At 40.9% G+C, this 27,795-nt stretch overlaps 1 protein-coding gene across 3 annotated transcripts in view; it reads right to left on the minus strand.

Moving 5' to 3' along the window:
* Positions 1-404: 404 nt before the first annotated feature.
* ZNF112 (zinc finger protein 112) overlaps positions 405-27,795 on the minus strand; it is a 32,893-nt gene continuing 5,502 nt past the window's right edge. Inside the window, exons 2-5 of one of the 3 annotated variants that reach the window (XM_086690023.1) lie at positions 17,807-17,854; positions 14,572-14,698; positions 9,719-9,814; positions 405-3,803 (exon numbers count right to left, since the gene is read on the minus strand). In XM_086690023.1, the coding sequence (XP_086546149.1) occupies positions 1,303-3,803; positions 9,719-9,814; positions 14,572-14,698; positions 17,807-17,821 (2,739 nt within the window). In that variant the 5' untranslated portion in view covers positions 17,822-17,854 and the 3' untranslated portion in view covers positions 405-1,302. The other 2 variants (XM_025914934.2, XM_086690024.1) reach the window with 2 other exon arrangements.

The raw sequence follows: 27,795 nt of genomic DNA on the forward strand, positions 1-27,795 counted from the left end.
TTTTGAAGGTACAATCCACATTTTCACTGACACAATATGTGTAATTCTTTCCTATCATTATAGATTGATTCCTTACTTTCTATAATTCCATATTTATAGGAACTTGGAGAAATTTATCTATTTATTTCTAGTTTAAAAAATTACCCTCATTGTACAAATCTCTTTATATTATTAAGATGGCCTTATCATAAATTATTACTCTAAGTTTCCAGGTGGAAATCAGTCAGACCAGTGTCATATGTAAGAGATGAATCACTGGGTTCTACTCCTGAAGCCAAGACTACACTGTATGTTAACTAAGGTGAATTTAAATAAAAAAAAAAGTTTCCAATAAAAATTTTGACTAAAAACAAAAATCAAATCAAAAGAACTTTGACAGAAACGTGAAGACTAAAAAAGCAAAGTATTGTAATTTTGACATTTATTAAGAAAGTACTTTTCATTAGCAACCATTTCTGACACTTTGCAAATATTACAGGAAAACTCTGCCTTAACACACAGGGCAGGAGTAAAAAGTCAATTATGTAAAATGCAGTGCAACCAGAAACATTGTTTATCAATTTGTACTGTCATTTAAAGTGCACATATGTGTACACACACACACACACACAAACACACAGCGCTAAACTTAAACTGATGGAATACTGTATAGAAAGAGACCAAATGATAAGAATTCAGCTCATCCCTGTTTAAGACAAGACAAAGGATGGGAACCAATCCCAACAGGGTTACAACCCAATTCGTGTAATTTCAGATGACAATATTGCTTGATATTCTACATTTCAAATATTTTCCCACTTGAAGTGCTTATGTTAAGGTTACTTGCAGGATTCCTCCTCCAAACACATTTTTAAATGATCTTTTTGGGGTAAATAAGCTTAATAAAATTTTCAAACATGACACTTTTATACATCTTTAGTCATTTAGTAAAAAGTACTGAGCACCTACACTGAGTTATGCAATGTCATGGTTTTAAAAACTCAGTAAATAAGTGAAGCCCCTTTTCTCATTAAGCTTACATTAGAGTAAACATAGATTTAGGCACGCTCTTCACTGTACTTTTGTTACTCTGGTCTTTTATAAGCCCTAGTACAAGTCACGTGCAATGAATCTTAAAATTGTGAGAAAACCCCTTACGGAGACTCTCTTGTTAGATGTCTCCATAGTGTGGTCTCCTGACTATTGTGAATGTTGAGGCTGGGCAGAAACATTTTCATGAAAGAAATTTTGTCTACTATAAGAACTCTAGGGAGTGGAAAATTTCAGTTCCCATTTGAGGACTTCAAAACAAATATAACGGTTTTATAGATCTTCATTTCTGTATGGATTCTCTGATGAAGGATAATCCTTACCATACTCTTCGCTTTTATAGAATTTGTCACCACTATGGACTCTCTGATGAATAAGTAGACCTGAGCTCCAACGGAAACCCTTACCACACGCATCACATTTGTATGGTTTCTCTCCTGTGTGGACTCTCTGATGAGCCTGAAGGTTTGATCTCTGACTGAAGCCCTTTCCACACACCTCACATTTGTATGGTTTTTCCCCAGTGTGGACTCTGTGATGAGCTTGAAGACTGGAAAACCCACTGAAACCTTTACCGCACTGTTCACATTTATAGGGCCTCCCTTCTGTGTGGACCCTCTGGTGCGCTTGAAGACGTGAACTCTCACTGAAGCCCTTTGTGCATACCTCACATTTGTATGGTTTCCCTCCTGTGTGGACCCTCCGATGTGCTTCAAGACGTGAACTCTGACTAAAACCCTTCCCACACATCTCACATTTATATGGTTTCACTCTAGTGTGGACTCTTTGATGACCTTGAAGATATGCTCTCTGACTGAAGCCCTTCCCACATACCTCACATATATATGGTCTCTCTCCAGTGTGGACACTCTGATGGCTTTGAAGATAAGATCTCTGACTGAAGCTCTTACCACACTCATCACATTGGTATGGCTTCTCTCCTGTGTGGACTCTCTGGTGGGCCAGGAGGGTTGAGGCCTTACTGAAGCCCTTACCACATTCTCCACATTTATAGGGTTTCTCTCCTGTATGAACCCTCTGATGAATTTGAAGATTAAAGCTCCAACTGAATCCCTTCCCACACTCCTCACATTTGAATGGTTTTTCTCCAGTGTGAACTCTCTGGTGGCCTTGAAGGTGTGAACTCCGACTGAAGCCCTTCCCACACTCCTCGCACTTGTATGGTTTTTCTCCAGTGTGAACTCTCTGGTGGCCTTGAAGGTATGAATTGCGACTAAAGCCCTTCCCACACTCTTCACATTTGTATGGTTTTTCTCCAGTGTGGACTCTCTGATGGGCTTGAAGGTATGAACTCCGACTGAATCCTTTATCACACTCCTCACATTTATAAGGTTTCTCTCCTGTGTGGACTCTCTGGTGAACATTAAGAACTGATCTATGACTGAAGCTTTTACCACATGCATTGCATTTGTACGGTTTCTCTCCAGTGTGGACTCTCTGATGATCTTTAAGTTTTGAACTCCAACTGAAGCCATTCCCACAGTCCTTGTAAGCTTTCTCTCCGATGTGAATTTTCTGATGACCTTGAAGATATGAATTTTGGCTGAAGCTGTTACCACATGCATAATGTTTATATGGTTGTTCCCTAGTATGGACTATCTGAAGGTCCTGCAAATGTGAGTCCAGACTGAAGTTATTACCACATTCCTCAGAACTATAAGGAATCTCTTCCATGTGAACTCTATGCTGAATGTTAAGATTTGAGCTACAAAGAAAACCCTTCTCATATTCTACATCTGTGTATAGTTTCTCTCCAGTGTGGATTTTCTGGTAGACTTGGAGACAAGAACTCTGATTAAAGACATCCCCATTCTCCTCATATTCATGGGGTTTCTCCTTAGTATGGATCCTAAAAATACTATTAAGGTCTAAGCTATGATTGAAGGCTTTCTCATAAATATTGCATCTATAGGACGTCTGTCCCGTGTGAATAAGTCCACAAGTGTTGAGAGAGGAGGGCTGACTGAAGTTCTCACCATATCCACATTTATATGGCTTCTCTTCTGTATGTACTCTCTGATGGGATTGCAGAGGTGAACTCTCAAAAACACAATCATCTCTTCTATGAACACTTTGATGAATATGAAGAACTGAACTATAACTACAGCCCTTTCCACATGGACTGTAGGTATGGGTTTTCCCTTCTAAGTGTAACTGCTGATGAACTTCAGAGTTGGAGTCGTCACTGAAGGCTTTTCTGTACTCATTACAGGAGTAGGGCTTTTGCCCCGTTTTGATTAAGTCTTGATTAAGCAGTGAAACCTTCATGAGGTTTTCTCCACAGTCGTGGCAGCTGTAAATTTTTTCTGATCTGTGTACTCCCAGATTATCATTGTGTGGTGTGATCCAAGTGGTGCTGTCACACTTACAGAAATTATTTTTCATCAAAATTTGCTGACACCTACACTGATAATTATGTGACTCTGTCAGATACATTTTCCTCCAAGAATGCTGGGTTCTCCAAGATGGAAATTCTTGACTTTTTATGCAATTGGAAACATCCTCTATATGAGTCAATATGTAGTTCTCATCTTCGGGAACATGAACTGGCACTCCTGCCCAAACCTGGCAGGGGAAAGCACCTGGGTTTTGCAACTGAGAAATATTCCTTTGAAAATTTTTCATGGCATCTTGACACCTGGTTAACCCGCCTGTACTTTGTTGCCAGGTCTTCCGGGAAGAAGGCTCTTTGGGGGAAATGTAGCCTAATCCCACTGCTTGACTACTCTCCATATTATGTTGACTCTTGGTTCCTATAATGATAAAGAGAATTTAGATATGTGCAGAAGTGGAAGTTTTTATTCAGAGACTTTAAGATTTTGCACTTAGGTCACGACATGAAATTACAGGAAAATTCATGTTACTATGTCTAAGAATACTTAGAAAATGGCTCTGGTTCTTCTTCAGTTGTATCAGGAATATAAGTAAGGTCCACATAATTCAAGCTATCTGTATGCCTCAAAATCAGGGCTTTGCAACGCAACCTGGAAATATCAAACACGGTGGCCCTGTTCAAAAGGTCTAGTAAAACCATATCCATATTACTTATGGGTTTATCATGGATTGCCTGGAGATCCCAAGAAGGGGGAATTCTCAAATTGGGAAGAATGGAGATTCAAGTGGACAAAAAACTTTTTTCCTCTCTGGCATGTGGGTATGGCAATGTTTTCGTCTGTATGTGTGTTAGGAGACAGTGTTAAGTACCGTGCAAAGGTAAACACAGACCTTTATGCATGAGGCATCATATGGCCCCTATAAACTCTTTATCTTCATGAGAATAATAAATTCTTCTAAGTCACTGTAAGCCATATCACTTTCACCTCTTTTCAAAAGATATTTCACAATTAGCAAGGGCCATCGTATAGGTTGGAATGTGAAACACTGTGACAGAATTCAACTCCAAAGACATCAGGGGAAAAAAGGAGGCTGAGGGAGGTGAGCACAGCCAAGTTCCCTGGCACCTGGAGGTGTACTTTGAGGCAAATCACCAAAAACCAAAAGCTCAATGAACACTGACTTTGGCTTATGTCCTTTTAGTGGAAAAATACTTCAATGTTCAGAAAATTTGAAGCACCAGAAGAGTTGAAGACAGGCACATTTGGGTAGAAATGGTTTGTGGCTTAGTCATTAACACTCAGCTTCCTAGCAGACAGCGGATCCTCAAATCCAAGAGTACCTCCCTACCGACACTGGATTCAGCAGGGCTGACATCATAACATGTACCTTCCTAACACCCGGCAGCACATTCTCTATAGCATCCAGAAAAGAAAGCAGTAAAACAGACCTAAGAGGGCATGAAGATATGTTGTTTTTCATGGGAAGGTGGTGATGGCGATTTTGCCACAAGGCTGAAAAGCTGTATGAGAGGCAGGGCTACACTTAGGGTAGCACCTGCTGATGAGAAAAGCAAAGGTCGCAGGAATGTCTTCTGGATTGAGTCTTTTTAACTTTTAAACTAACTCAAAACAGTGTATTTCTTCTTGTATAAAATCTTACCATTAAACCCATACTATCTCCAACTTTATTTTTTTTAGTTCTGCATTTTATTTTTTTTCCAATTAAAATTTTTATTTTACTGAAAATGTTCTATTAAGGTTAATTTTCTTCCATAAATATTTTTTTTTAATTTAAATTCAAATTAGTTAACATAGCGTGTAGTCTTGGCTTTAGGAGCAGAACCCAGTGATTCATCTCTTACGTATGACAACCTAGGGCTCATCCCAAAAAGTGCCCTGCTTAAGGCCCATCACCCATTTAACTCAGCCCCCCACCCACTTTGTCTACTATCCCCAACTTTAAAAAAAAAGAAAGAAAAGAAGAGAATAGAAGAGAAAAGAAAAGATAAGAAAAGAAACAAAATGTCACACTGATGACTAGGGTGGCACTAGGCTGTGGGACACTGCAGTAACTTCAGGGTAACACTTTATGGCACATCCATACATAACGCCTCTCAATACTTCAAAAAAAGCCAAACACTTAGTGATGTCTCTGGCTTCTCAAAAGCAAAGTTTCCAGTTATTACACTAATATTTTATCACTTAAACATGAAATGAAGGGACATACTACAGGAGGCAAAGTTAATAGCCTATATGTGAGAAGTTTGGTGTCCAGCTGGAGTTCATCATAATCCTTATAGTTTTACTTGGTATCATCAAAAACACTCAGTATGCATCCATAAAGATACAGTTTAAATACTTAATATCTTTTGGGACTGACATGGTGGCTTGAGGACATGAAAAGAGATTTGCTGGTCAAAACCCAGTTTTTTACAAAGCAGCTCTTTCAACAGAAATTTGTACATAATTTTTGATATGACTGTCTCAAATATTTAAGAGATTAAAGTTTCGTCTTGACCAGTGGCTTCACAATGTGAAAGCATTACAGGAAGGGGGAGAAAGGTCATTTTACTTAGTTTCAGGCTCTATGGAAAAGATCACACATTTAATGACATTAACTTTAATTTCCTTTAGCCAGTGGTGTACCAAAACACCTTGTCGTTTCCTTTCCCTCTCTCAACATTTAGGTTCTCTCTTAGTATCAATGGCAGGGTGCTGATAAGAAATTGTGTTAAGTCAAATTCATAAACGAACTGAATAAATGAATTTGATGGAGAAAATATGCACTGCAAAAAAACACTAAAAGGTCTTGTTAAGGTGCACCTGGGTGGCTCAGTAGGTTGAGCATCTGACTCTTGATTTTGGCTCAGGTTATAATCCCAGTCAGGTCATGATCCCAGGATTGTGGGATCGATCCTTGCATCAGGCTCTGTGCTGTGGAGCTTGCTTAAGATTCTCTCTCTCCCTCCACCCCTCCCAAGCTCTCTCTCTCTCTCACTGTCTCTTTCAAAAAAAATCTATTTGAAGAAGGCTGAGAATTTATTTCATCTTCTTAGTAGTCCTTTAGCTTTAGAGGTTGAGAAAGTCAATCATTCCAACATCCTCTATGAACCAATTCAATAACAAAAATTTTATATGTGTTGTAAATACCAAATAATCCCTTTAAACAGTTAGCTATAATGAATTAAGAAAAAAAAAATCTCAGTTTAGATTTTCTTTTTCTCTTCTCCTTTAATATAAATTAGTCAAGAATATCAACTCAGGCAATCCAGGCTGAGATGAGCCTGCATTCTTACTGAGCTTTTTAAATAGTAAGAGAAACCAAGGCATTTTGCAGGCAGTAGAGGATAAAGTAACAATGTTTTGATTACAAATATTTACAAAGCTGGCTACTCTCCTAACCACATCTGAGACTTAGCTCTATCAGAGTATATTTAACCTTTGAGGATTTTCTTGTCTGTCTCCACTGCTTTACCCCACGACTAAATGAGTTCTTTCTTTTTGGAAGGTTCTTAATTATCATTTCTTCAACAGATATAGGCTTATTCAGATCGTCTATTTCTTCTTGCGTAAGTTTTGGCAAATTACGTCTTTCAAAGAATTGGTCCATTTCATCGAGGCTATCATATTTGCATAGAGTTTGTCCACAGTATTCCTTTATTATTCTTTTAATGCCCACAGGACCTGGGTGATGTCCCCTCCTTCATGTCTGATATTAGTAATTTGTATCCTCTCTCTTTTTTTCTTAGTTTGCCTGGCTAGAAGCTTACTGGTTTTAATGATTTTTCAAAGAGCCAGTCTTTGTTTTCATTTTTTTCTCCATTGGCTTCCTGTTTTCTACTTGATTTCTGCTCTAATTCTTATTATTTCTTCTCTTCTGCTTACTTTGGATTTAATTTGCTCTCCTTTTTCTAGTTTACTACAGTAGGACCTTAGACAATTGATTTTAGATCTTCTCTTCCAACATATGCCTTCAGGGCTTTAAGTTTCCCTCCTAGTACTGCTGCCACTGCGTCCTACAAGTTTTTATGAGCTGTGTTTTCATTTTCATTTAGTTCAAAATATTTTTAAATTTCTCTTGAGATTCTACTTTGACCCACGTATTATTTACAAGTGTGCTGTTGAGTCTCTATGCATTTCGGGATTTTCCAGTTACTTAGTTTATTGATTTCTAGTATAACTCAATTGTGATCTGAGAGCACAATTGTATGATTTCTATTTTTTAAATTTGTTAAGATGTGTCTTATGGCCCAGAACGTGGTCTATCTTGGTGGATGTCCCACATGAGCTTGAGAAGAATTCTCTCTCTAGTCATCCATGTGAAAAATGGCTCCAGCACCCAACTTACCACAAGGCTATAATTTTAGAATCACAGTTTTAATTCAGTCCACAGGGGAAACATATAATGTATGAAAACAAGAACAGGTTATGTAGAGTGGGAGCAGAGGGGGTGAGATGCAGAAAACAAAGACTCCCCTTTATATTAGAGCATAAAATTGGCCAGCCTATCACAGTGTGAGATCTGATATCAGAACCACTATTAATGATCAAAAGTTACTAAGCATATGTGTAACTTAAAACACGGATTTGTCTTATTTTATTACCAATGTGCCATTTTACCCACATTTTCTTTATGTCTGAAGTTAGTTCAGGAAAATGTGGTAAGTTTTCTACTAAAAAGTAAGTTGTGGCAAGGAATTGTAATTCTGGATAAACATGTCTGGCACATGTAAGACATCACCAAATATTTATGAAAGGTTGTGTTAAAACTTTAGGCGTAGTTAAGGTTAAGTTGACATATAAAGTTAAGTCACAATTGCAGCAATTATTAACACAGTGACGTTTGATATCCCAATTAAGCCATAACAGAATTAAAATTATCGAAGGAAACAGAGAGAACAGCTGTCTGAGACCCACGGATAGGCATGGGAAGTTTCTCTGTTCAGTGCCAGATAAATATATAACATATGCAATAAACTTACATAATAAAATATATAAAAAATAAAATGGAATATGATTCAGCCATAAAGAAGAAAAGCATCTTGCCATTTGTGACAACATGGATGGACCTTGAGGCATTATGCTGGGTGAAGTAAGTCAGACAGAGAAAGACAAACACCATAGGATCTCTCTTATATGAAGAATTTTAAAAACAACAACAACAACAAAACACCAAGCTTGCAGATATAGAGAAGAGATGGTGGTTTTGAGAGGGCAGGGATAAGGGTGGGAGAAATAGGTGAACTGATGGTTTTGCGGGCTTAAGTTTAAACAAATTGAATAAGAATTTTAAGGGGTGTCTGGATGGCTCAGTTGGTTAAGCATCCAACTTCAGCTCAGGTTATGATCTCACGGTTCATGGGTTCGAGCCCCACATAGGCTCTGTGCTGACAGCTCAGAGCCTGGAGCCTGCTTCAGATTCTGTGTCTCTCTCTCTCTCTCACAAAAATAAATATTCATTTAAAAAATTAAAAAAAAAATTTTTTTTAAGATAACTGGGGCACCTGGGTGGCTCAGCTGGTTAAGCGGCCAACTCTTGAGCCGGCTAAGGCCATGATCTCACAGTTTGAGGGATGGAGCCCCGTGTCCACGCTATCAGTGTGGAGCCTGCTTCGGATTCTCTCTCTCCTCTCCCCTGCTGACACACACTCTCTCTCTCTCTCAAAATAAATACAGTTTAAAAAATTAAAAAAAAAAAAGAATTTTAAGAAAACTGTAGCTAGGTCAAGAGACTGTTCAGATGCTAGAGGATGAAAAGAGAGGACAGAATGGAAAGAGAAAGAGCTGGGCATTTGAATAGGAAGTAAGTGCAAGAGTGTCTCAGTTGAAACCGCTGCGTGGGAAGAATGTTGGCATCGATCACTTTTGATCCTGACTTTGGTTGACTGGCTAGCCTCAATCTTCTAAGAATAATGGGTACGTGTCTATAGACACTCAAGGACACCTAAATGATTAGAATCAGGACAGGCATTCATCAGAAAACAAACAATGCTCTGGAGTATCCCTCGATTGTGTGGATTTATTTTACGCCTACCAGCTGTCTCAAGGGGGCACTGAAGACAGCGAGGGCCATGCCTCTATTAACCAAGCCATTCATTCAAGGCAAAGAGAAAAGCAAGTCAAGTGAGCTGAAGCAGAAGCGTGACCATGACGGGACTCCTGGGCAGCAGTGGGGTGGTGCGGAACAGAATGAGTGAGCGGAAATAAACATAGGGAAATATGTGAAAAGCCAGAGGAAGCTGAGGGGACAGACGCCTTAGGGCCTGACCTGTTCTGACTCATGTCTTAGGAGAGGCTCTCTAGCTGCTGTGTTACTGCAGGGCGGCTCTTACCTAAACACCCATCTCTCTGGGTTTCTGTCTCCATCATCAACAGCTTTTCTTCTCTCTCCAACTGGGATATAAGCTCCGGTTTGAAGGGCTGATTCCCTGTAGAAAGGCAAGGACAGCAGAAGTTTTAAGTTTTGACGAAATCCAAGTGATCTTTTTTTTTTTTTTTTTTTTCCTGAATCATGCTTTTGGTGTCTAAGAACTCCTTGCCTAATGCAAGGTCATGAAGAATTTCTCCTGCGTTTCCTTCTAGAAGTTTCACACTTTTACATTTTCCATTCAGTCTCTTAACCATTTTGAGTTAATTTTTTGGTGAGGTGCGAGGCATAGATATAGGCGCATACAGAAGTCCAAATGTTTCAGCACCCTCTGTTGAGAAGACTATACTTTCGAGGCGCCTGGGTGGCTCAGTCAGTTAAGAGTCCGACTTCGGCTCAGGTTATGATCTCACGGTTCGTGGGTTCGAGCCCCACATGGGCTCTGTGCTGACAGCTCGGAGCCTGGAGCCTGCTTCGGAATCTGTGTCTCATTCTCTCTCTGCCCCTCCCCAACTTGTGCTCTATCAAAAATAAATAAACGTAAAAAAACACAAATCTTTAAAAATAAAATCTTAGGGGCGTCTGGGTGGCTCAGTCGGTTAAGAGTCCAACTTCGGCTCAAGTCATCATCTCGCAGTTTGTGAGTTTAAGCCCTGGATCGGGTTCTGTGCTGACAGCTCGGAGTCTGGAGCCTGCTTCAGATTTTGTGTCTCCCTCTCTCTCTGCCCCTCTCCTGCTCATGCTCTGTCTCTCAAAAATAAATATACATTAAAAAAGTAAAAAAAAAAAATTTTTTTTAAAGACTATACATTCTCCATTAAATTAATGTGGCACCTGTAATGCATCTAAAATAGTTTCAGAGGGGCGCCTGGGTGGCTCAGTCGGTTAAGCATCCGACTTCAGCTCAGGTCGTGATCTCGCGGTCTGTGGGTTCGAGCCCCGCGTCGGGCTCTGTGCTGACAGCCCAGAGCCTGGAGCCTGTTTCAGATTCTGTGTCTCCCTCTCTCTGACCCTCCCCCGTTCATGCTCTGTCTCTCTCTGTCTCAAAAATAAATACAGGTTAAAAAAAAAATAGTTTCAGAATGGCTTGTTCCTTATCACTACAATAAGCAAATCCACTAAAAATTGTTCAGGATCCCGGTTTCATTCCTCTACCCCCCTCCCATTGTACCTAATGCTAAGGTGATATGATATGGTTACGTGCTATGTTCCTTAGCTATTTCCATAAGTTCTTTTCTCTCTTCAGGGTGGCTATGGTATTAGTTTCAAATATAATTTAACTTTTCTTTCAGCTTTAGACTGTCGCGCCTTCGCATGCTTCATTTTTTACTGTTTTTTTCTTATTTAATTTTTATCATGTGGTGAACTAGCATATTTTCAAGAGTCCAGACCAGGCAGAAAGGCACACTCAAATGAATGTGACACACCTCTTCCACACTCTTACCTCCCACCCACTGTAAGAGACTAACTTCATGATCTTCTGATTAATCCTTCTTGGGTTTCTTCTTACAAAGACAAGCAGATATACATAGATTTCCTTATTTCCCCTTCGTTCTTACACGAGTTGTGGTATACTATTAATGCTCTTTTGCACTTTACTATCTTTATGTTTATTTACTTACTTACTTATTTGTTCATTCTGAGGGACAGCAAACCAGGGAGGGGCAGAGAGAGAAGGAGAGAGAAATCCCCAACAGGCTCTGTGTTGTCAGTGCAGAGCCTGATGCGGGGCTCGAACTCATGAACTGTGAGATCATGACCTGAGCCAAAACCGAGAGTCAGATGCTTAACCGACTGAGCCACCCGGGCACCACTGCACTTTGCTATCTTTAGGGAAAGTGTCTAGAAGTGAATTGCTGGGACCATTGCTGAATAACTGTCAAATTCCCCTCCTTCAGGACCGTATCATCTTGCGTTCCCACTTTCAATGTAGGAGAGGGCTCTATTTCCCGCCACTTTGCCCAAAAAAGTATAGTGTTTGAATTTTTGCTAATCTCATGGGTGAGAAATGGTATTTCGGTATAATTTTATGTAACATTTCTCTTATTTTTAATGAAAGTGAAATATCTACTCCTATGTACGCATGTGCTTACATGTATGCGAGTGAATGTATGCATGCGTGCGTGTGCATGCACACACACACACACACACACACACACACACACACACAGACTCCTACCTGCTAGTTCTATCCCCTGAGGCCAAGAAACAAAGCCACCACAGTGTCAGTGACACTGGAGGCTAGGTATCCAGACCTTGTTGTTAAATACCACGCTCCAAGAAATGGATGATTCCAGAACTAGGGTAAAGTAAAAGAGGGACAAAGAACAGCATGCTATGCCATCAAGTAAAGAAGTGCTCAAAACAAGGTTGGGGGATACTACAAAAGTCCAGATTTGGAGCAATTTTAGCACCCAAATAATTACAGTAATATTACAATCCATTAAAAAAAAAAAAGTCACAAGTCCCTACAAATAAACAAATGGTTAAGGCGTAGGGGGCTCTTGCTTTACTGCAGAATGCCAAGAGCTGACTGTTAACTGTGAAGGAGGTACTAAGGCAGAAAATCATTTTGTAATGACCATGGTAAAGACTGGAAAAGGCAAGAATCATCACTGGATGCTAAATCTATAGGGAAATATTTGTGTAGTCTTAAAAAGTGTCGCCCTATGATTGCAAGAGAAACAAAGCAGTGGTTTTAGAGTGGAGAAACTGAATACCTTGACTGGGTGGTCAAAATTAGCACCACCGGGGCGCCTGGGTGGCTCAGGCAGTTGAGCGTCGGACTTCGGCTCAGGTCATGATCTCACGGTTCATGGGTTCGAGCCCCGCGTCAGGCTTTGTGCTGACCGCTCAGAGCCCGGAGCCTGCTTCGGATTCTGTGTCTCCCTCTCTCTCTCTGCCCCTCCCCTGCTCACGTTCTGTTTCTCTCTCTCTCAAAAACAAATAAACATTTTTTAAAAAATTAGCACCACCCACGGGGGACAGACTGTGTGCCTCTATATGTGATATTCTCAAAAGGACTACCAATATAGAGTTCCAGCCAGAATGGATCATCTGAACCTAATTACAAGGGAAGTCTCGGGAATATTATATGCAAAATGGGGGAAAGGGAATTATAGCGTTCTTCCAAAATGTCACTGTCATAAAAGACAAAGAAACTGTGTGGAAATGTTCCAAATTAAAGAAGATTACAGAGACATGGCAGCTAGACTAGACTCAAGACTAGGCCTTGCTCTGGGGAGAGAAAAATCGGCTTTAAGGAATGTAAGTTGCTCTACTGTTACAATCAGAGCACAAAGGAAAGATGATGTAAAAGTATTATATCTGCACGGGGAATACGTGAGAGAATATTGCTATTTCTACAAAATGGACCGTCTCGTGAAGAATTAACCATGCCCAAAGAGACGCCTGGTCTCTGTCCTCAGCTCTTGGGAAGTGATCTCTAAGTCCTGGGGATTTCCTGTCTGGTGCGAGTGTCTTTCTCACCTGGAGGCCCTGGGCTACAATGTGACTTCTGGAGGGGCCTGTGGCCCACCTGCTATCGGCTTGATTTCCAGGGGGGCTGGAAACTAAGGTCAGCCTCACAGGTGTCCAACCACATCGCTACGGCCAAACCTCAATAAAAGCTCTGGGCACCTTGGCTCGTGTGAGCCTCCCTGGCTGGCGACACTCCACGTGCAGGATGATCCGCCACCGCCGGGCACAGTTAGTGCTGCGCACGACCCCTCTGGGAGAGACCGCTAGGAGCTGGTGCCCGACACCCCCTGCGTTCTGCCCCAGGTGCCTCTTCCCGTGGCTGATTTTAACCTGTATCCTTTCCAGGTAATAGAGCGGAACCGTGGGGATAACAGCTTTCAGTGCATTCTGAGAGTCCCTCTACCGAATTGTTGAGGCCGAGGGTTATCTGAGGGACCCCTGAGCTTGCGACCGGTGTCAGACTGAGAGTAGCCTTGGGGTCTCCCAAACTCTGCATACACACTGAAGTTTTCAGAGATAAAGGGCCATGTCGTACGCAATTTACCCTCCAGTAGCTCAGAAAAAATTATCATACATATACATATGTTTTCATATATACACACAAATATATTTGGAGAGAGAAAAAATATTGTATTTTACAAAAATAAATGGAGTATAATGTTACTATAGGTGAATCTAGGTAGAAGCTATAGGGGTGTTCTTGTTCTTTACTTTTTTACTTTACCTTGGCAAATGCTCTGTACATTTGAAGTTATTTACAAAAACATTTTTTAAAAATTTTGTTAGTTTATTTATTTTTGAGATAGAGAGAGAGGGCAAGCAGGGGAGTGGCAGAGAGAGAGAGGGAGACACAGAATCCAAAGCAGGCTCCAGGCCATGAGCACACAGAGCCCGATGCAGGGCTCGAACCCACCAAACTGTGAGATCATGATCCGAGCCAAAGTCATACACTTAACCGACCTAGCCACCCAGGCACCCCTACAAATACACTGTTAAAACAAAAACCAAAAACCAAAAAATAAGAAACCTCTGAAACATCAAGTTAATGAACAGTTACCATTACTGGCACCCTGGGGTGGGGGGAGGGAAGAAGCTGAGCAAGTCACCAAATTGATTTCACAACAAACTGTGTTGCAGAAGCACAATTTGCCCATTTACATAGTTGGAAGGACGGATTTTTGCCTAGACAGAGACATCTTGTCTGTGTTGTACAGGGGGTATTAGGACTCTCATTTGGCTCAGAGGATGGTTTCAAGAGTCCCAGACCTTGAAACACCCGAGCACATTTAAAGACACCCCAAGGCGGCTGGCATTCAGTCACCGCATGCCTGTCCTCACCCACAGAGACCAGGTTCCGGAAGTTCTCCAGCATCACGTCTCGGTACAGCTTCCTCTGGGTGGGGCCCAGCAGCCCCAGCTCCTCCTCACTGAAGACCACGGCCACGTCCTTGAACATCACCGGCTCCTACAAACACCAAGCACACGCAGACCATGCTTATGGAAGGGGCCAGCGTGAAGTGTGTGTCAAGGATGGGGAGCTGTTCTAGAATCTGGGGACCCAATCGAAGTAGCTGCCTTCTGTTTGCCTTCTACATTACTCATTCCAGCCGCCAAAAGGGCTGCAAGAAAAGAACCCCTTGCACACCAAGTTGCTGCCACACAAACAAATTGCTCCCTTTTGTTGGCACCGTTACAGGTAAGTCCCTGGAACTGTGGCATCATGGGCTACCGGTATTTTAGAGTCACCCTTACTGTTGAAGCGTCTAGCTCGTCCTCTGTACCCCCTCTGCAGTGTGCAGCGTTTACAATGTTGTGATGTGGGCAAGGCTTCACGCGGGAAGGCTCTGCCTCATGCTAGCTATGTGACCTTGGAAAAGTTCTTGATTCTCTCACCTGCATGCTGCTATGCGCAGCATAGGGTACTGATAATAAAACGAGTGACCTAAGTACCCGATAGATGTTAACTGTTATCATAATCACTCTTACGACCAGCTTTCATCCCATTGCGGGGCTGTATAGTAAGTCAAGGAGTTGATGGCCTAGGATACAATGCACTGATCCAAACGATGCATGCTGACTTAGTTTCAGCTTATCTATTATAAACAAGGCTGAAAAAAAAAATTCCTTTCACAGAGACCCTGGCTCATCCCCTTAAAATAAATTCCAAAAAGTAGAAATGGTAATGCTGAAGGACAGCTTTTAGTGTTTTGAGCTCTTAACGACAGGTGTTTCCTCCAAAAAGATTTTTCTTGCTTCTTCTTCTTCCAAGTATAAATTCCTAAACCTCTATACCCTGGCCAACACTAGACATGAATACCAAAAAAAACAAAAAAAATCTCTGATAATCTCAGAAGTAGACATGGAAAGTAAACACCAGCTATTTAGCAAAATGTTTACAAAGGTGGCTAGCAATGAAGACCATTCCCTCTTCACGTATTTGCTGGGTGTCTCTATTTCTTGTCGCATTCCAAATATTCGTTTGGGGGACATTCAGTCCTTTTCTTCCAAATACGCTGTAAATACTTCGCATTCTACTTTGCTGTTTGTCTTCTAACTTTTTACTGCAGGGGGTTTAAATCTTTTGTATGAAGACCGGGTCAACACTGCACTTGTTCTAGCTGGAGCTCTAAATATCACGACCCGAGGCCTTCAGTCTCTGCGTGAGAACACGGCTTTGGTTTTGGATTTTGTTTTGTTTTGTTTTGCCTCTCTTTCCTCCCAAAAGATGCGCCTGATACTCTTGATCCAGGAGGGAAAGGCTTTGGAGTTGGCCAGACACTTGTCTGCTGTAGGAACTTGAGTAGGACTTGGACCTCCAGGGCCGTCTTACCTTCATGTTAATACTGCAGATTATTCTAAATTCCCCTCGGGGCAGTGAATAAAGGAACAGGTGCAAAGTGCCTGCCTGTCCTATAGTCTGACTAAAAATTTTTTTTAATGAAGTCTATCGGCCTAACAAAATGAGTTAATATACAAGGAGTGAAACACAAGGACACATCCACAGACACACGCAAAGAAAGTTTCAGGTCTTGGGAAGAAAAACAAAATGTAGCTCTTTTTGTCTGAAAACATCTCACACAATTTTTTTCTGCGTTCAGCTTCAGTAGGATTCGGTTAGACAGAACCACCTTTTAGGTATTCTTTTTATAAAGTAGCCAAGGCATTAGGAAAAAAGATTTTTTTTTTTTTTAGTTTTGAGTCCCTACAACAGAAGGATAAATTGTATCAGAATTCTCTCAAATTGCTTTTTTGGAAAGATTGTCAGTAGTAAAACCGATACTGTTGCCTTAAACTGCGAGAATTCTCAAGAACTTAACTTGTGAATGGGGCATAGTTGAAAAGGGGGCAGGGACGGCAGTTCATTGAAATTAATAAAAGATGACACATGTTAGGAGAAATAATTTTAAGTGAAAAAAATTCAAAATTATAGCTATTATTGCATATCATAATGCATATGAAGTGACTGTGGAAAAAGGTAATTTATAAGCAGAATAATGTGTGGGCCTTTTCATCTTTAAAACTTTTTGTTTTTTGGGTTTTTTTTTTTTGGCAGGGGCACCTGGGTGGCTCAGTCAGTTAAGTGTCTGACTCGATTTCAGCTCAGGTCATGATCTCATAGTCACGAGATTGAGCCCCACATTGAACTGGGTGCCACGCCCAGCATGGAGCCTGCTTAAGATTCTCTCTCCCTCTTTCTCTGCCCCTCCCCTGCTCACACACTCTCTCTCTTTCTCTCAAATAAATAAAGTTTTTTTTAAAATTCTTTTTTTGGGGCGCCTGGGTGGCACAGTCGGTTAAGCGTCTGACTTCAGCTCAGGTCAGGATCTCGCGGTCCGGGAGTTCGAGCCCCGCGTCGGGCTCTGGGCTGATGGCTCGGAGCCTGCAGCCTGCTTCCAATTCTGTGTCTCCCTCTCTCTCTGACCCTCCCCCGTTCATGCTCTCTGTCTCAAAAATAAGTAAACATTAAAAAAATTTTTTTAAATTCTTTTTTTAAAAGATTTTATTTTTGGGGCGCCTGGGTGGCGCAGTCGGTTGAGCGTCCGACTTCAGCCAGGTCACGATCTCGCGGTCCGTGGGTTCGAGCCCCGCGTCGGGCTCTGGGCTGATGGCTCGGAGCCTGGAGCCTGTTTCCGATTCTGTGCCTCCCTCTCTCTCTGCCCCTCCCCCGTTCATGCTCTGTCTCTCTCTGTCCCAAAAATAAATAAACGTTGAAAAAAAAAATTAAAAAAAAAAAAAAAAGATTTTATTTTTTAGTAATCTCTATACCCGATGTGGGGCTCAAACCCACAACCCCGAGATCAAGAGTCACACACACACTCCACCGACTGAGCCGGTCAGGTGCCTCCCATTTTTTAAAATGTCTATTTCTCTTGCACACTATTGTTTGTGCAATAAGAACATAAAACAGAAACTGAAAGGAAAACGCGCTTTAAAAAGAAACTGCGTGGCACCTGGATGGTCTTAAACATCTGCTGTAGTTCTTTCTTCTTGGCAAGGAAGACAAAAAAGCGTGTCCCCCTCAGTGAGAAGTGAAATAATGCGCTCAGTGACGGAAGTGAAAACTCCAGCTCACCTGGAACTTGATCATTTTCTCCTCCTTTTCCCAGGGAAAGGCGGGCACCTGAGAAGGCAAAACAAGGCACTGAGAAAGGAACCCGGCGAGGGAGGGAAACGCAGCTTGGTGCAAAAGAGAAACAGGCGGCCCGGTGTCGGCCGGATTCCAGCCGCCCGTGAGGTTCCTCCTGGCAGGACGCCCGCAAGCAGGGGACAGGCTGCACAGTGACCCTCAGCCCTCGCTCCTCACGTTGCCTTTCTGCTCCTAAGGAACTCGCGCCGATCCCGCGACACGTGGGAAAGGAGAGGCCCTGGGACGTCCTGGTTAGAAGTGGACTCGGGCACAAAATTCTGTTTCAAAACCTGGCACCGTTGTGTGTTTGCTGTATATCTGCTATATGTTGGCACTGCCACAGCATACGCATGCGTAATATAGAACATATAATATGTATCGTAAATATTATATACAATATATGACGTATGACAATATATAACACATGTATTATACACAATATATAACATACATATAACATATATATATATTATATACAATATGTAACATAATATATAACATATTGTATACAATAAATAATACATAACGTAATATATATTATAGTGCCTATAATATACAATATATGCATCTATTTAACCATGGTTAATTAACAACCTCTCCATGTTTCATTTCTGTAACCTAAAGCAGGAGGATCATAATGGAACCGACATTATCCGATTGCTATTAGGATTACGCGTGAATAGCAGAAAACTATTGCAATTATACCAATTTCTATTGTGAGAAAACCAGATACTAATCTTCATCATAAAACCATCCTTGTAAACGTGTCTTGTAAGGCATCTGGGTGGCAAAGAGGACTTACTTCATATTTACACACTGAGACCACCTTCCTGAAAAGTTTAATGATGGATGGGTATTTTAAAATTTATTTAGATCTTATTTCATTATTCATCTTTAAAATTAAAAGAAAATTTTTTTAACGTTCATTAATTTTTGAGAGAAAGAGACAGAGCATGAGGGGGAGAGGGACAGAGAGAGAGGCAGACACAGAATTGGAAGCAGGCTCCAGGCTCTGAGCTGTCAGCACAGAGCCTGACACAGGCTGGAACCCACAAACCGTCAGATCATGACCTGAGCTGAAGTCAGACGCTTAACCGACTGAGCCACCCAGGTGCCCCTGGCTTTTACCATTCTTAGTGATGGACTCACACTGATTTTTTTTAATGGTTGAAAAAAAAATTTTAAAGACTATTATCTTATGACATATGAAAAAATCAAATTTCATAGATATTAATTCACAAATTCTGTAAGGCACTGCTAGAACAGAGCCACGCTCATTGTTTAAGTATTGTTTCTGGATGCTTTCCTACCACAGCAGAATCCTATAGGTGCAACAACTGCATTGTATATGTGCAACTTACTACGTTGTACTGTTACAAAACACAATCCAAATCACCGTGACTCAGTTATAAATCACAAGCACTTCAAGTAGCACATGTATTGCTATACCACAACGTTTTAACTTGTATTACAGGTACATCCTAATTACATCAAAACAAGAAGATAAAAATAGACTTTCAAAGTCTTACTTTTAAGGCACATTGGAGTGAAATATTTTGTTAGTGAATTAGAAGGCAAAGATAGATAGATATATATATATATATATATATATATATATACACGCACACACACACACATATATACATACACACACACATATATATGTGTGTGTGTATATATATATATATATATACACACACACATCAATACATATATATATATATATATATACACACACACATCAACATTATCAGACCAAGCCCTCATCACAAATATCCTCAATTCACAGTAAAGGAGTGGTCAGAAAAATTAGAAAACAAATTCCAAAGGTTGTCTTTTGGTCTTTTTGATTGTTTCCTTCGCTGTGCAGAAGCTTCTTATTTTGATGAAGTCCCAACAGTTCATATTTGCTTTTATTGCCCTTGCCTCAGGAGAGATATTTAGTAAGAAGTTGCTACAGCCAATGTCAAAGAGATTCCTGCCTGTAACCCTCTAGGATTTTGATGGTTTTCTGTCTCACATTTAGGGAGAACATATTTGCAAATGACATAGCTGATAAAGGGTTAGTATCCACCATCTATAAAGAACTTATCAAACTCAACACCCAAAAAAGAAATAATCCAGTGAAGAAATGGGCAGAAGACATGAATGGACATTTCCCCCAAAACATACAGATGACCGACAGACACAGGAAAAGATGGTCAAAATCACTCATCATCAGGGAAATACAAATCAAAACGACGAGGTATCACCTCACACCTGTCAGAATAGCTAACATTAACCACACAGGAAACAACAGATGTTGGTGAGGATGTCGAGAAAAGTCAGAATGCAAACTAGTGCAGCCACTCTGGAAAACAGTATGGAGGGTCTTCAAAAAGTAAAAAATAGAACTATCCTACAATCCAACAATTTGCACTAGATATCTACCCAAAGGATACAAAAATACCGATTCAAAGGGATACATGCACCCCGATGTTTATAGTAGCATTACCAACAATAGCCAAATTATGGAAATAGCTCAAATGTCCACTGACTGATGAATGGATGAAGAAGTTGTGGCCTGGAATATTACTCAGACATCAAAAAGAATGAAATCTTGCCATTTGCAACAACATGGATGGAGTTAGAGTGTACTATGCTAAGCGAAAAAAGTCCATCAAAGACAGACAAATACTATATGATTTCACGCCTACGTGGAATTTAAGAAATGAAACAGATGAGCATAGGAGGAAAAATGAGAGAGGCAAATCATAAAACAGATTCTTAACTATAGAGAACAAACTGAGGGGTGCTGGAGGGGAGGGGAGCTGGGGGGATGGGTTAAATGGATGATCGGTACTAAGGAGGGCACATGTGATGAGCACTGGGTTTTATATGTAAATAATGAATCACTAAATTCTGCTCCTGAAACGAACATTACAATATATGTTAACTAACTGGAATTTAAATAAAAACTTGAAACTACAAAAAAAAAAAAAAAAAGAAAGAAAGAAAAATTCGAAAATTTAAAATGAAACGTCTCATCGGGGCGCCTGGATGACTCAGTTGGTTAAGCATCCGGCTCTTGATTTTGGCTCAGGTCATGATCTCGTGGTTCATGGAATCAAGCCCCACATCGGGTTCTGTGCTGACAGCACCGAGTCTGCTTGGGATCCTCTTTCTCTCCGTCTCCCTCTGCCCCTCCTCAGCTCATACTTGCCCTCTCTCTCTCTTTCTCCAAAAATGAGTAAACTTTAAAGACAAAATGAAGCGTCTCATTAGAGACGTTCTTCACCAAAACATAAACGCTTCAGCCAAGAAAGATACAAGGATGGCAAATAAGCGAAAGACGTATCTGCTGAACATCATTAGTCACTAGGGAAATGTAAGTTAAAATCACCATGAGATTGTAATACACGTTCATTTAGAATGGCTAAAATTAAAAATAAAATACAGACAATGCTAAATGATGACCAAGGTGTGGAGCAACTGGAACTTTCATGCATCATTAGTGGAAATGCAGGACGGTAGACAGCCTGGAGAACAGTTTGGTAGTTTCTTATGTTAAATATACAATCCCCATAGGACCCAACATTCCTATTCCTGGCTATATACACTAGAGAAATAGGCACAAAAATCTGTACACAAATGTTTATAGCAGCTTATTCATAACAGCCAAGAACCGGAAACAACGCAAATACCCTTCAGTGGATGGATGAGCGGATAAACTATAATATGTATTATATTATATATATTTTATTAATTAATGGAGTATTAACCAGCAAGAATGGTCAACACTTAGCCAGATGAAGCCGTGATACATACAGTGTGGATGAATGTCAAAAGCATTATGCTGAGTGAAAGAAGCCAGCCTCAAAAGTTTACATATGGTATGAGTTCATTTATATGACACTCTCAGAAAGACAAGCCTATAGGGGTCCCGTGGTTGCCGGTAGTTACAGATGTGGTGAAGGATGATTATGAAGAGAAAACAGGAGGGGAATTTGGGGAGCTGATGGGACTGCTCTGCATCGGATGATGGTGGTGATTATCTACATTTACACCTGCATTAAAATGAATAAAACTGTACCCCCAAAAGAAAAAGATAGTGAACTTTACAAGAATTGTTTTTTATAAGTCCATTTCCTTATCTGTAATATGAGGGTATTAGGTTTGTTATGAGAAATAAGGTTTTTTCCTTCATTTATTTTGTTTTTTTGGAGAGAGAAAACATGTATGTGAGTTGGGGAGGGGCAGAGGAAGAGGGAGAGAATATTAAGCAGGCTCCATGCAGCGCGTGACCTCACGACTGTGAAATCATGATCTCAGCCAGAACCAAGAGTCGGACACTTCACAGACTGAGCCACCCAGATGCCCTGAGAAAGAAGTCAATCTACGTAAACTATTGGAAACACTGCCTCCTAGTCATAACAGTCTACAAATATTTGCTATTATTATTTCTACCAATGTATTTCTTAGGAAAAAATACAGTGATTCTTAGGAAATATGTTTTCGATCATCAAAAGAATTGCCCATCCACTTTTCAACACTCTGAAATAGTTGGTGGATTATATAGCTCACTAATACTAACTGAGATTAAGGAATATCGCCATCGACCATTTTGCTACCTCATTCCAATTTCAGAAATTCTGCCCTGCCAACATTTCATGCCAGCTGTCTGTTGAGTACTTATTCTAACCAGAAACCCTGGCCCATCTTATACTGAGTGCTGAACACACAGAGAAAAATATGACATGGTCCCAGCACCACAAGAACCGCAGGTGTATGGAAAGAGAGGGATAAGAAACAAAAAAACCAGACACAGGTAAGCCAAATTCTACATACGAAAACAAAATCCATCACCATCCCTCTCCAAAGTGCCATGTTCTTGTGGAGCCTTCTCAACTAACATTCTCCAAGCATCAAAGATGCTTGAAGTGAAAACCTTAGAGTAGCTGCTAACATCTCCCTTTCTTGGTCTTGGATATAAAAAATAAATGATAACCAATTTCTGGCAATTATGACAACCAACGAACCACTATCATGCTGACTCAATGTTGGGGATTTGCTTTAAGAGGCTGAAACAAAAAGACTGGGGGCGGTGGAGGTACAAGGCTGACAAATGGTAACAAGGATTAAATACGGGTGATGGTTCCACTGGGGCTCATTATGGTTACTCTTATTACATTTGGCTGTATTTATAAATTTCCACAGTAAAAACTTACGGGAGAAATAAAACCTATATCTACTTTGTAAGTCTTCAGTAAAAAAAGCCAAAACTATATATATGGACCAGGAAAACATTAAAATATTAATATTGTTATCTCTACAACCTGTGGTTACTGGCAATTAAACTTTTCTCTTGTGGAACCTGGGTGGCTCGGTCGGTTGAGCGTCCAACGTCAGCTCAGGTCATGATCTCATGGTTGAGCGTCCAACTTCAGCTCAGGTCATGATCTCATGGTTTGTGAGTTTGAGCCTCATATCGGGCTCGCTGCTGTTAGCATGGAGCCCACTTCTGATCCTCTGTCCCCGCCCCGTGTCCCTTCCTCACTGGTGCTCTCTCAAAAATAAATAAACCTTCGGGGCGCCTGGGTGGTGCAGTCGGTTAAGCGTCCGACTTCAGCCAGGTCACGATCTCGCGGTCCATGAGTTCGAGCCCCGCGTCAGGCTCTGGGCTGGTGGCTCAGAGCCTGGAGCCTGTTTCCGATTCTGTGTCTCCCTCTCTCTCTGCCCCTCCTCCGTTCATGCTCTGTCTCTCTCTGTCCCCCAAAAAATAAATAAATGTTGAAAAAAAATTTAAAAATAAATAAACCTTAAAAAAAAAAAAAGGAAAAATCCCTTTAATAGAGAACAAAACCTTAAAAAAAAAAAAACTTTTCTCCTTATACCTCAGGTATGTTCTTAATTCTCTACAATATGCCATCATTATTTCTATAATCAGAATATGAACTATAAATTTCTAGAATTGAAGTTTTAAATATTTATTTATTTATTTTGAGAGAGAGAGAGAGAGAGTGAGCAGGGGAGCAGCAGAGAGAGAGGGAGAGAGAATCCCAAGCAGGCTCCACGCTGTCAGCACGAGCCCGATGTGGGACTTGATCTCATGAACTGTAAGCTCATGACCTGAGCCGAAATCAAGAGTTGGATGCTTGACCAACTGAGCCACTCAGGCACCCCCCTAGGATTTAGTCTTTTTAAATTAAAGTATAGTTGACATATTATGTTTCAGGTATACAACACAATGATTTGATAATTCTACAGATTATGCAATGCTCCCCACAATAAGTGTAATTATCATTTGTTACCATACAAAATTAATACAGTATTATGGACTCTATTCTGTACTTTTTATCCTTGTGACTTATTCTATAACTGGAAGTTTGTACCTCTTAACTCCCTTCACCTATCTCACCCATCACCCCCAGCCCTCTCTCCTTTGGCCACCACCAGTTTGTTCTCTGTATTTATCGATCTGTTATTGTTGTGTTTGGTTTTTAGATTCTAATATAAGTGAAATCATACGGTATTTGTCTCTCTCTGACTTATTTCACTTAGAAATATAAATATTATTCCAAATAAAATGCCATTAAATTACAGATGACTGAAAATATCTTATCAAAAACTCAAAGTTCATTGACATAGCCTTCATGGCCCTCTACAAAAATCCAAAACATGCCTTCTCAACATGATACTAAGCACAGTAAGAACTAAGGCAATAGGTTGAAACCTAACTCAAATCCCAGCTCAGCCTTCCTAGGTGTGTGACCTAGGACAAACAACTTATGCCCTCTGTGTCTCCCTTTTCTCATGGGAATAACAGTATCCATGGGACCCCATAGGGCTCTTGTTGGGATTGCATATGTTAATTCGCATAAAATTTCTAGGATGATGTTTAACATTAAATGTTTAAATAGAATCGTTAGGAGACAGGAAGACGATGGAAGAGCAGGAGGACACTAGGCTTGCCTGGTCCCACAAACGCAACTAGGTAACTATTAGATCAAGCTAAATACCCTAGAAATCAACCTGAAGACTGACGGAACAAACTCTACCACTAAACAGAGAGAAGGGGCTACATCCAAGAAGGTAAGAAATGCAGAGATGTAGTTTAGGGGAGAAACAGATCCTGGCTGCTGTCGAGGGGAGGGTGCCGCGATCGTGGAGAAAGGAGCGAGAAAGAGAGGAGCACACCAGGGACACCCGAGGAGAATGTTTCTCCATTGTCAATGGCTTGGAAAGTGAGAGGGGCTGAATTTTGTGCATTCTTACAATTGTGTGGGGCTTAAAGCCTGGAGGTTTTTTGGGGTTTTTTTTTGCTTTTTGTTTTCTGGGTTTTTTACCTGAATGGCATTTTTTAATTGCACAGGTGGGGCGCCTGGGTGGCGCAGTCGGTTGAGTGTCCGACTTCAACCAGGTCACGATCTCGCGGTCCGTGAGTTCGAGCCCCGCGTCGGGCTCTGGGCTGATGGCTCAGAGCCTGGAGCCTGTTTCCGATTCTGTGTCTCCCTCTCTCTCTGCCCCTCCCCCGTTCATGCTCTGTCTCTCTCTGTCCCAAAAATAAATAAACGTTAATTGCACAGGTAGTTTTAAATAAATGGAGGAAACACCTTCCAAAAATTACACTAGCAGGGAAATATTCTGTCAAGCACTTACATAGTAAATTTCCACAGTTTTACATAAGGTTCTTGATATTTACTTTCACTGTACACGAGGGAAAGGAGCCCCCTCAGGCAGGTGTTCTCTCTGCTTTCAGAAACAAACCAAAGGACCTGAAATTGGAGGCAAGCCTGGGATGCCAAGAAGGGGGAAAAGAAATGATAATGGGCCATTCATAAATTCCATGTCCAAGCCACTTTTTCAATGGCCCTTACATAATTTTAGGGCAAACTACTGCCCTTATGATAAAGATGCAATCTGAAAAGCTGTAATTCTGGATTATAGTAATATATCTCAGTACCTTGCTAGATGATAAAGACAATACTTAGGCTCAGCTATAAGGTTTGAATAGACAAATACTTTAGAGGAATTCCCTAGGACTTTACAGTCTCTACTTTGAAAGCCTGGCGCTTTAAAAGTCAGTGGGCTCGGCTGAGATAGAGCCCAGAAGGCTCTTGAAGAGAAGCTGTTCTTGAAGAGAAAGACAGCCAAACAACCGAGGGGAATGCAGCACGAAAGCAGCAATCTGAAGAGCAGCTGGGGCACACGGTTGGGAGATTATTTGCTGTTCTCAGAGCATGTCCCTGGGAGGCAGCATTCACAGACACCTCCCCAGGATAAAGGAGGTGGCCTGGCACCATTTCCCTCTCCCATCCCTCAGCATAAGCACAGAGCCACCTGCAGAAAGCAGTACAGCACAGATACTGGCTGCCTAACCTGCTTGCACCAAGCCCCACCCTGCTGTGCTCCAGTGGAACTGCCTTTTCAGTCTCGGCACAGTGGGCCCCTCCCCCAGAAGACCAACACAAACCCCTGCCCACACCATGTCTCCAGACCAGAGAGTTTTACAGGGCCTCAGTTCCAGTGGAGATGGTGAAGAGACTCATTTCACAAGCAGACCAGAGCACACCTATTTAAAACTCACCAAACTTAGGCCAGGGACCAATCACTGCCCACAGTAGGCAAAGAGAGCCTCTGCAGGCAAGGAGAACCTCTGCAGACAACTGGCCTGAAGGACAGAGCAACCAGAACACAACAGCAGAGTGCATCCAGCACACACTGTAGACAGCCTGAAGTGCCAGGCCCTGGGAAATACATGGCTTCTTTTTCACAAGGTCATTACTTTCAAGAGCAAAGACACAACTAGCTGTTCTAACACAGAGAGGCAGGCAGAGACTCAGACAAAATGAGGAGATAGAAGAATGTATCCCAAATGAAAGAAAAGACAAGTTCATGGCTAGAGATCTAAGTGAAACAGGTATCACTAACATACCTGATAGAGAATTTAAAGCAACAATCATAAGGATACTCAGCGGACTAGAGAAAGAACGGAGACGTTAGTGGAACCCTTAACACAGTGATAAAAGAGATGAAGAGTACAATAAATAAGATTAGAAACACGCTTGATGCAATGACCAACAGGCTGGAAGAAGTATAAGAACAAATTAATAACCCAGAAGACAAAGTAATGGAAAACAATAAAGCTATATAAAACAGAGAAAGAATTATGCAAAACAAAACTTAGGGAACTCACTGATTCTATCAAACGTAAGATTTGTATCACTGGAGTCCCAGAAGAAGAAGATAGTGAAAGGAGCAGAAAACTTATTTGAAGAAATAATAGCTGGAACTTCCCAAATCTGGGAAAGGAAACAGATATCCAGATCCAGGAGGCACAAGAACCCCCAACAAAATCAACAAAAGCAGGCCAACACCAAGACATATTGTAGTTAAATTTATAAAATACAGTGACAAAGAAAAAAATCTTAAAACAGCAACACAAAAGAAGTCAGTAACTTACAAGGGAAAACCCATAAGGCTAGCAGGAGATTTCTCAATAGAAACTACAGGCCAGAAGGGGGTGGCATGATATTTTCAAAATGCTCAATTCAAAAATTCTGCTGCCAAATATACTCTATCTAGCAAGGCTATCATTTAGAATAGAATGAGAAAGAAAGAGTTTCCCAGACAAACCAAAGGAGTTCATGAGGACTAAACCAATCCTGCAAGAAATATTAAAGGGGACTCTGAATGGAAAGGAGAGACCAAAAGTGAAAGTATGAAGGCAAGAAAAACAAAAGCAGTAAAAATGAATATTTATGTAAAAACTCAGTCAAGGAACTCTCTCTCTCTTTCACACACACACACACACACACACACACACACACACAAACACACAAATATAAAATATGATGACAAATATAAAAATGTGGGGAGGAAACGAGAAAAGAATAGGTTCAAACTTAAATGACCATCAAGTTAATATAGATTGCTATATGCAGAAGAGGTTATAT

This window comes from Puma concolor, chromosome E2 (genome assembly GCF_028749965.1).
Source record: "Puma concolor isolate L17-30 chromosome E2, mPumCon1.1.hap2, whole genome shotgun sequence".
Lineage (NCBI taxonomy): Eukaryota > Metazoa > Chordata > Mammalia > Carnivora > Felidae > Puma > Puma concolor.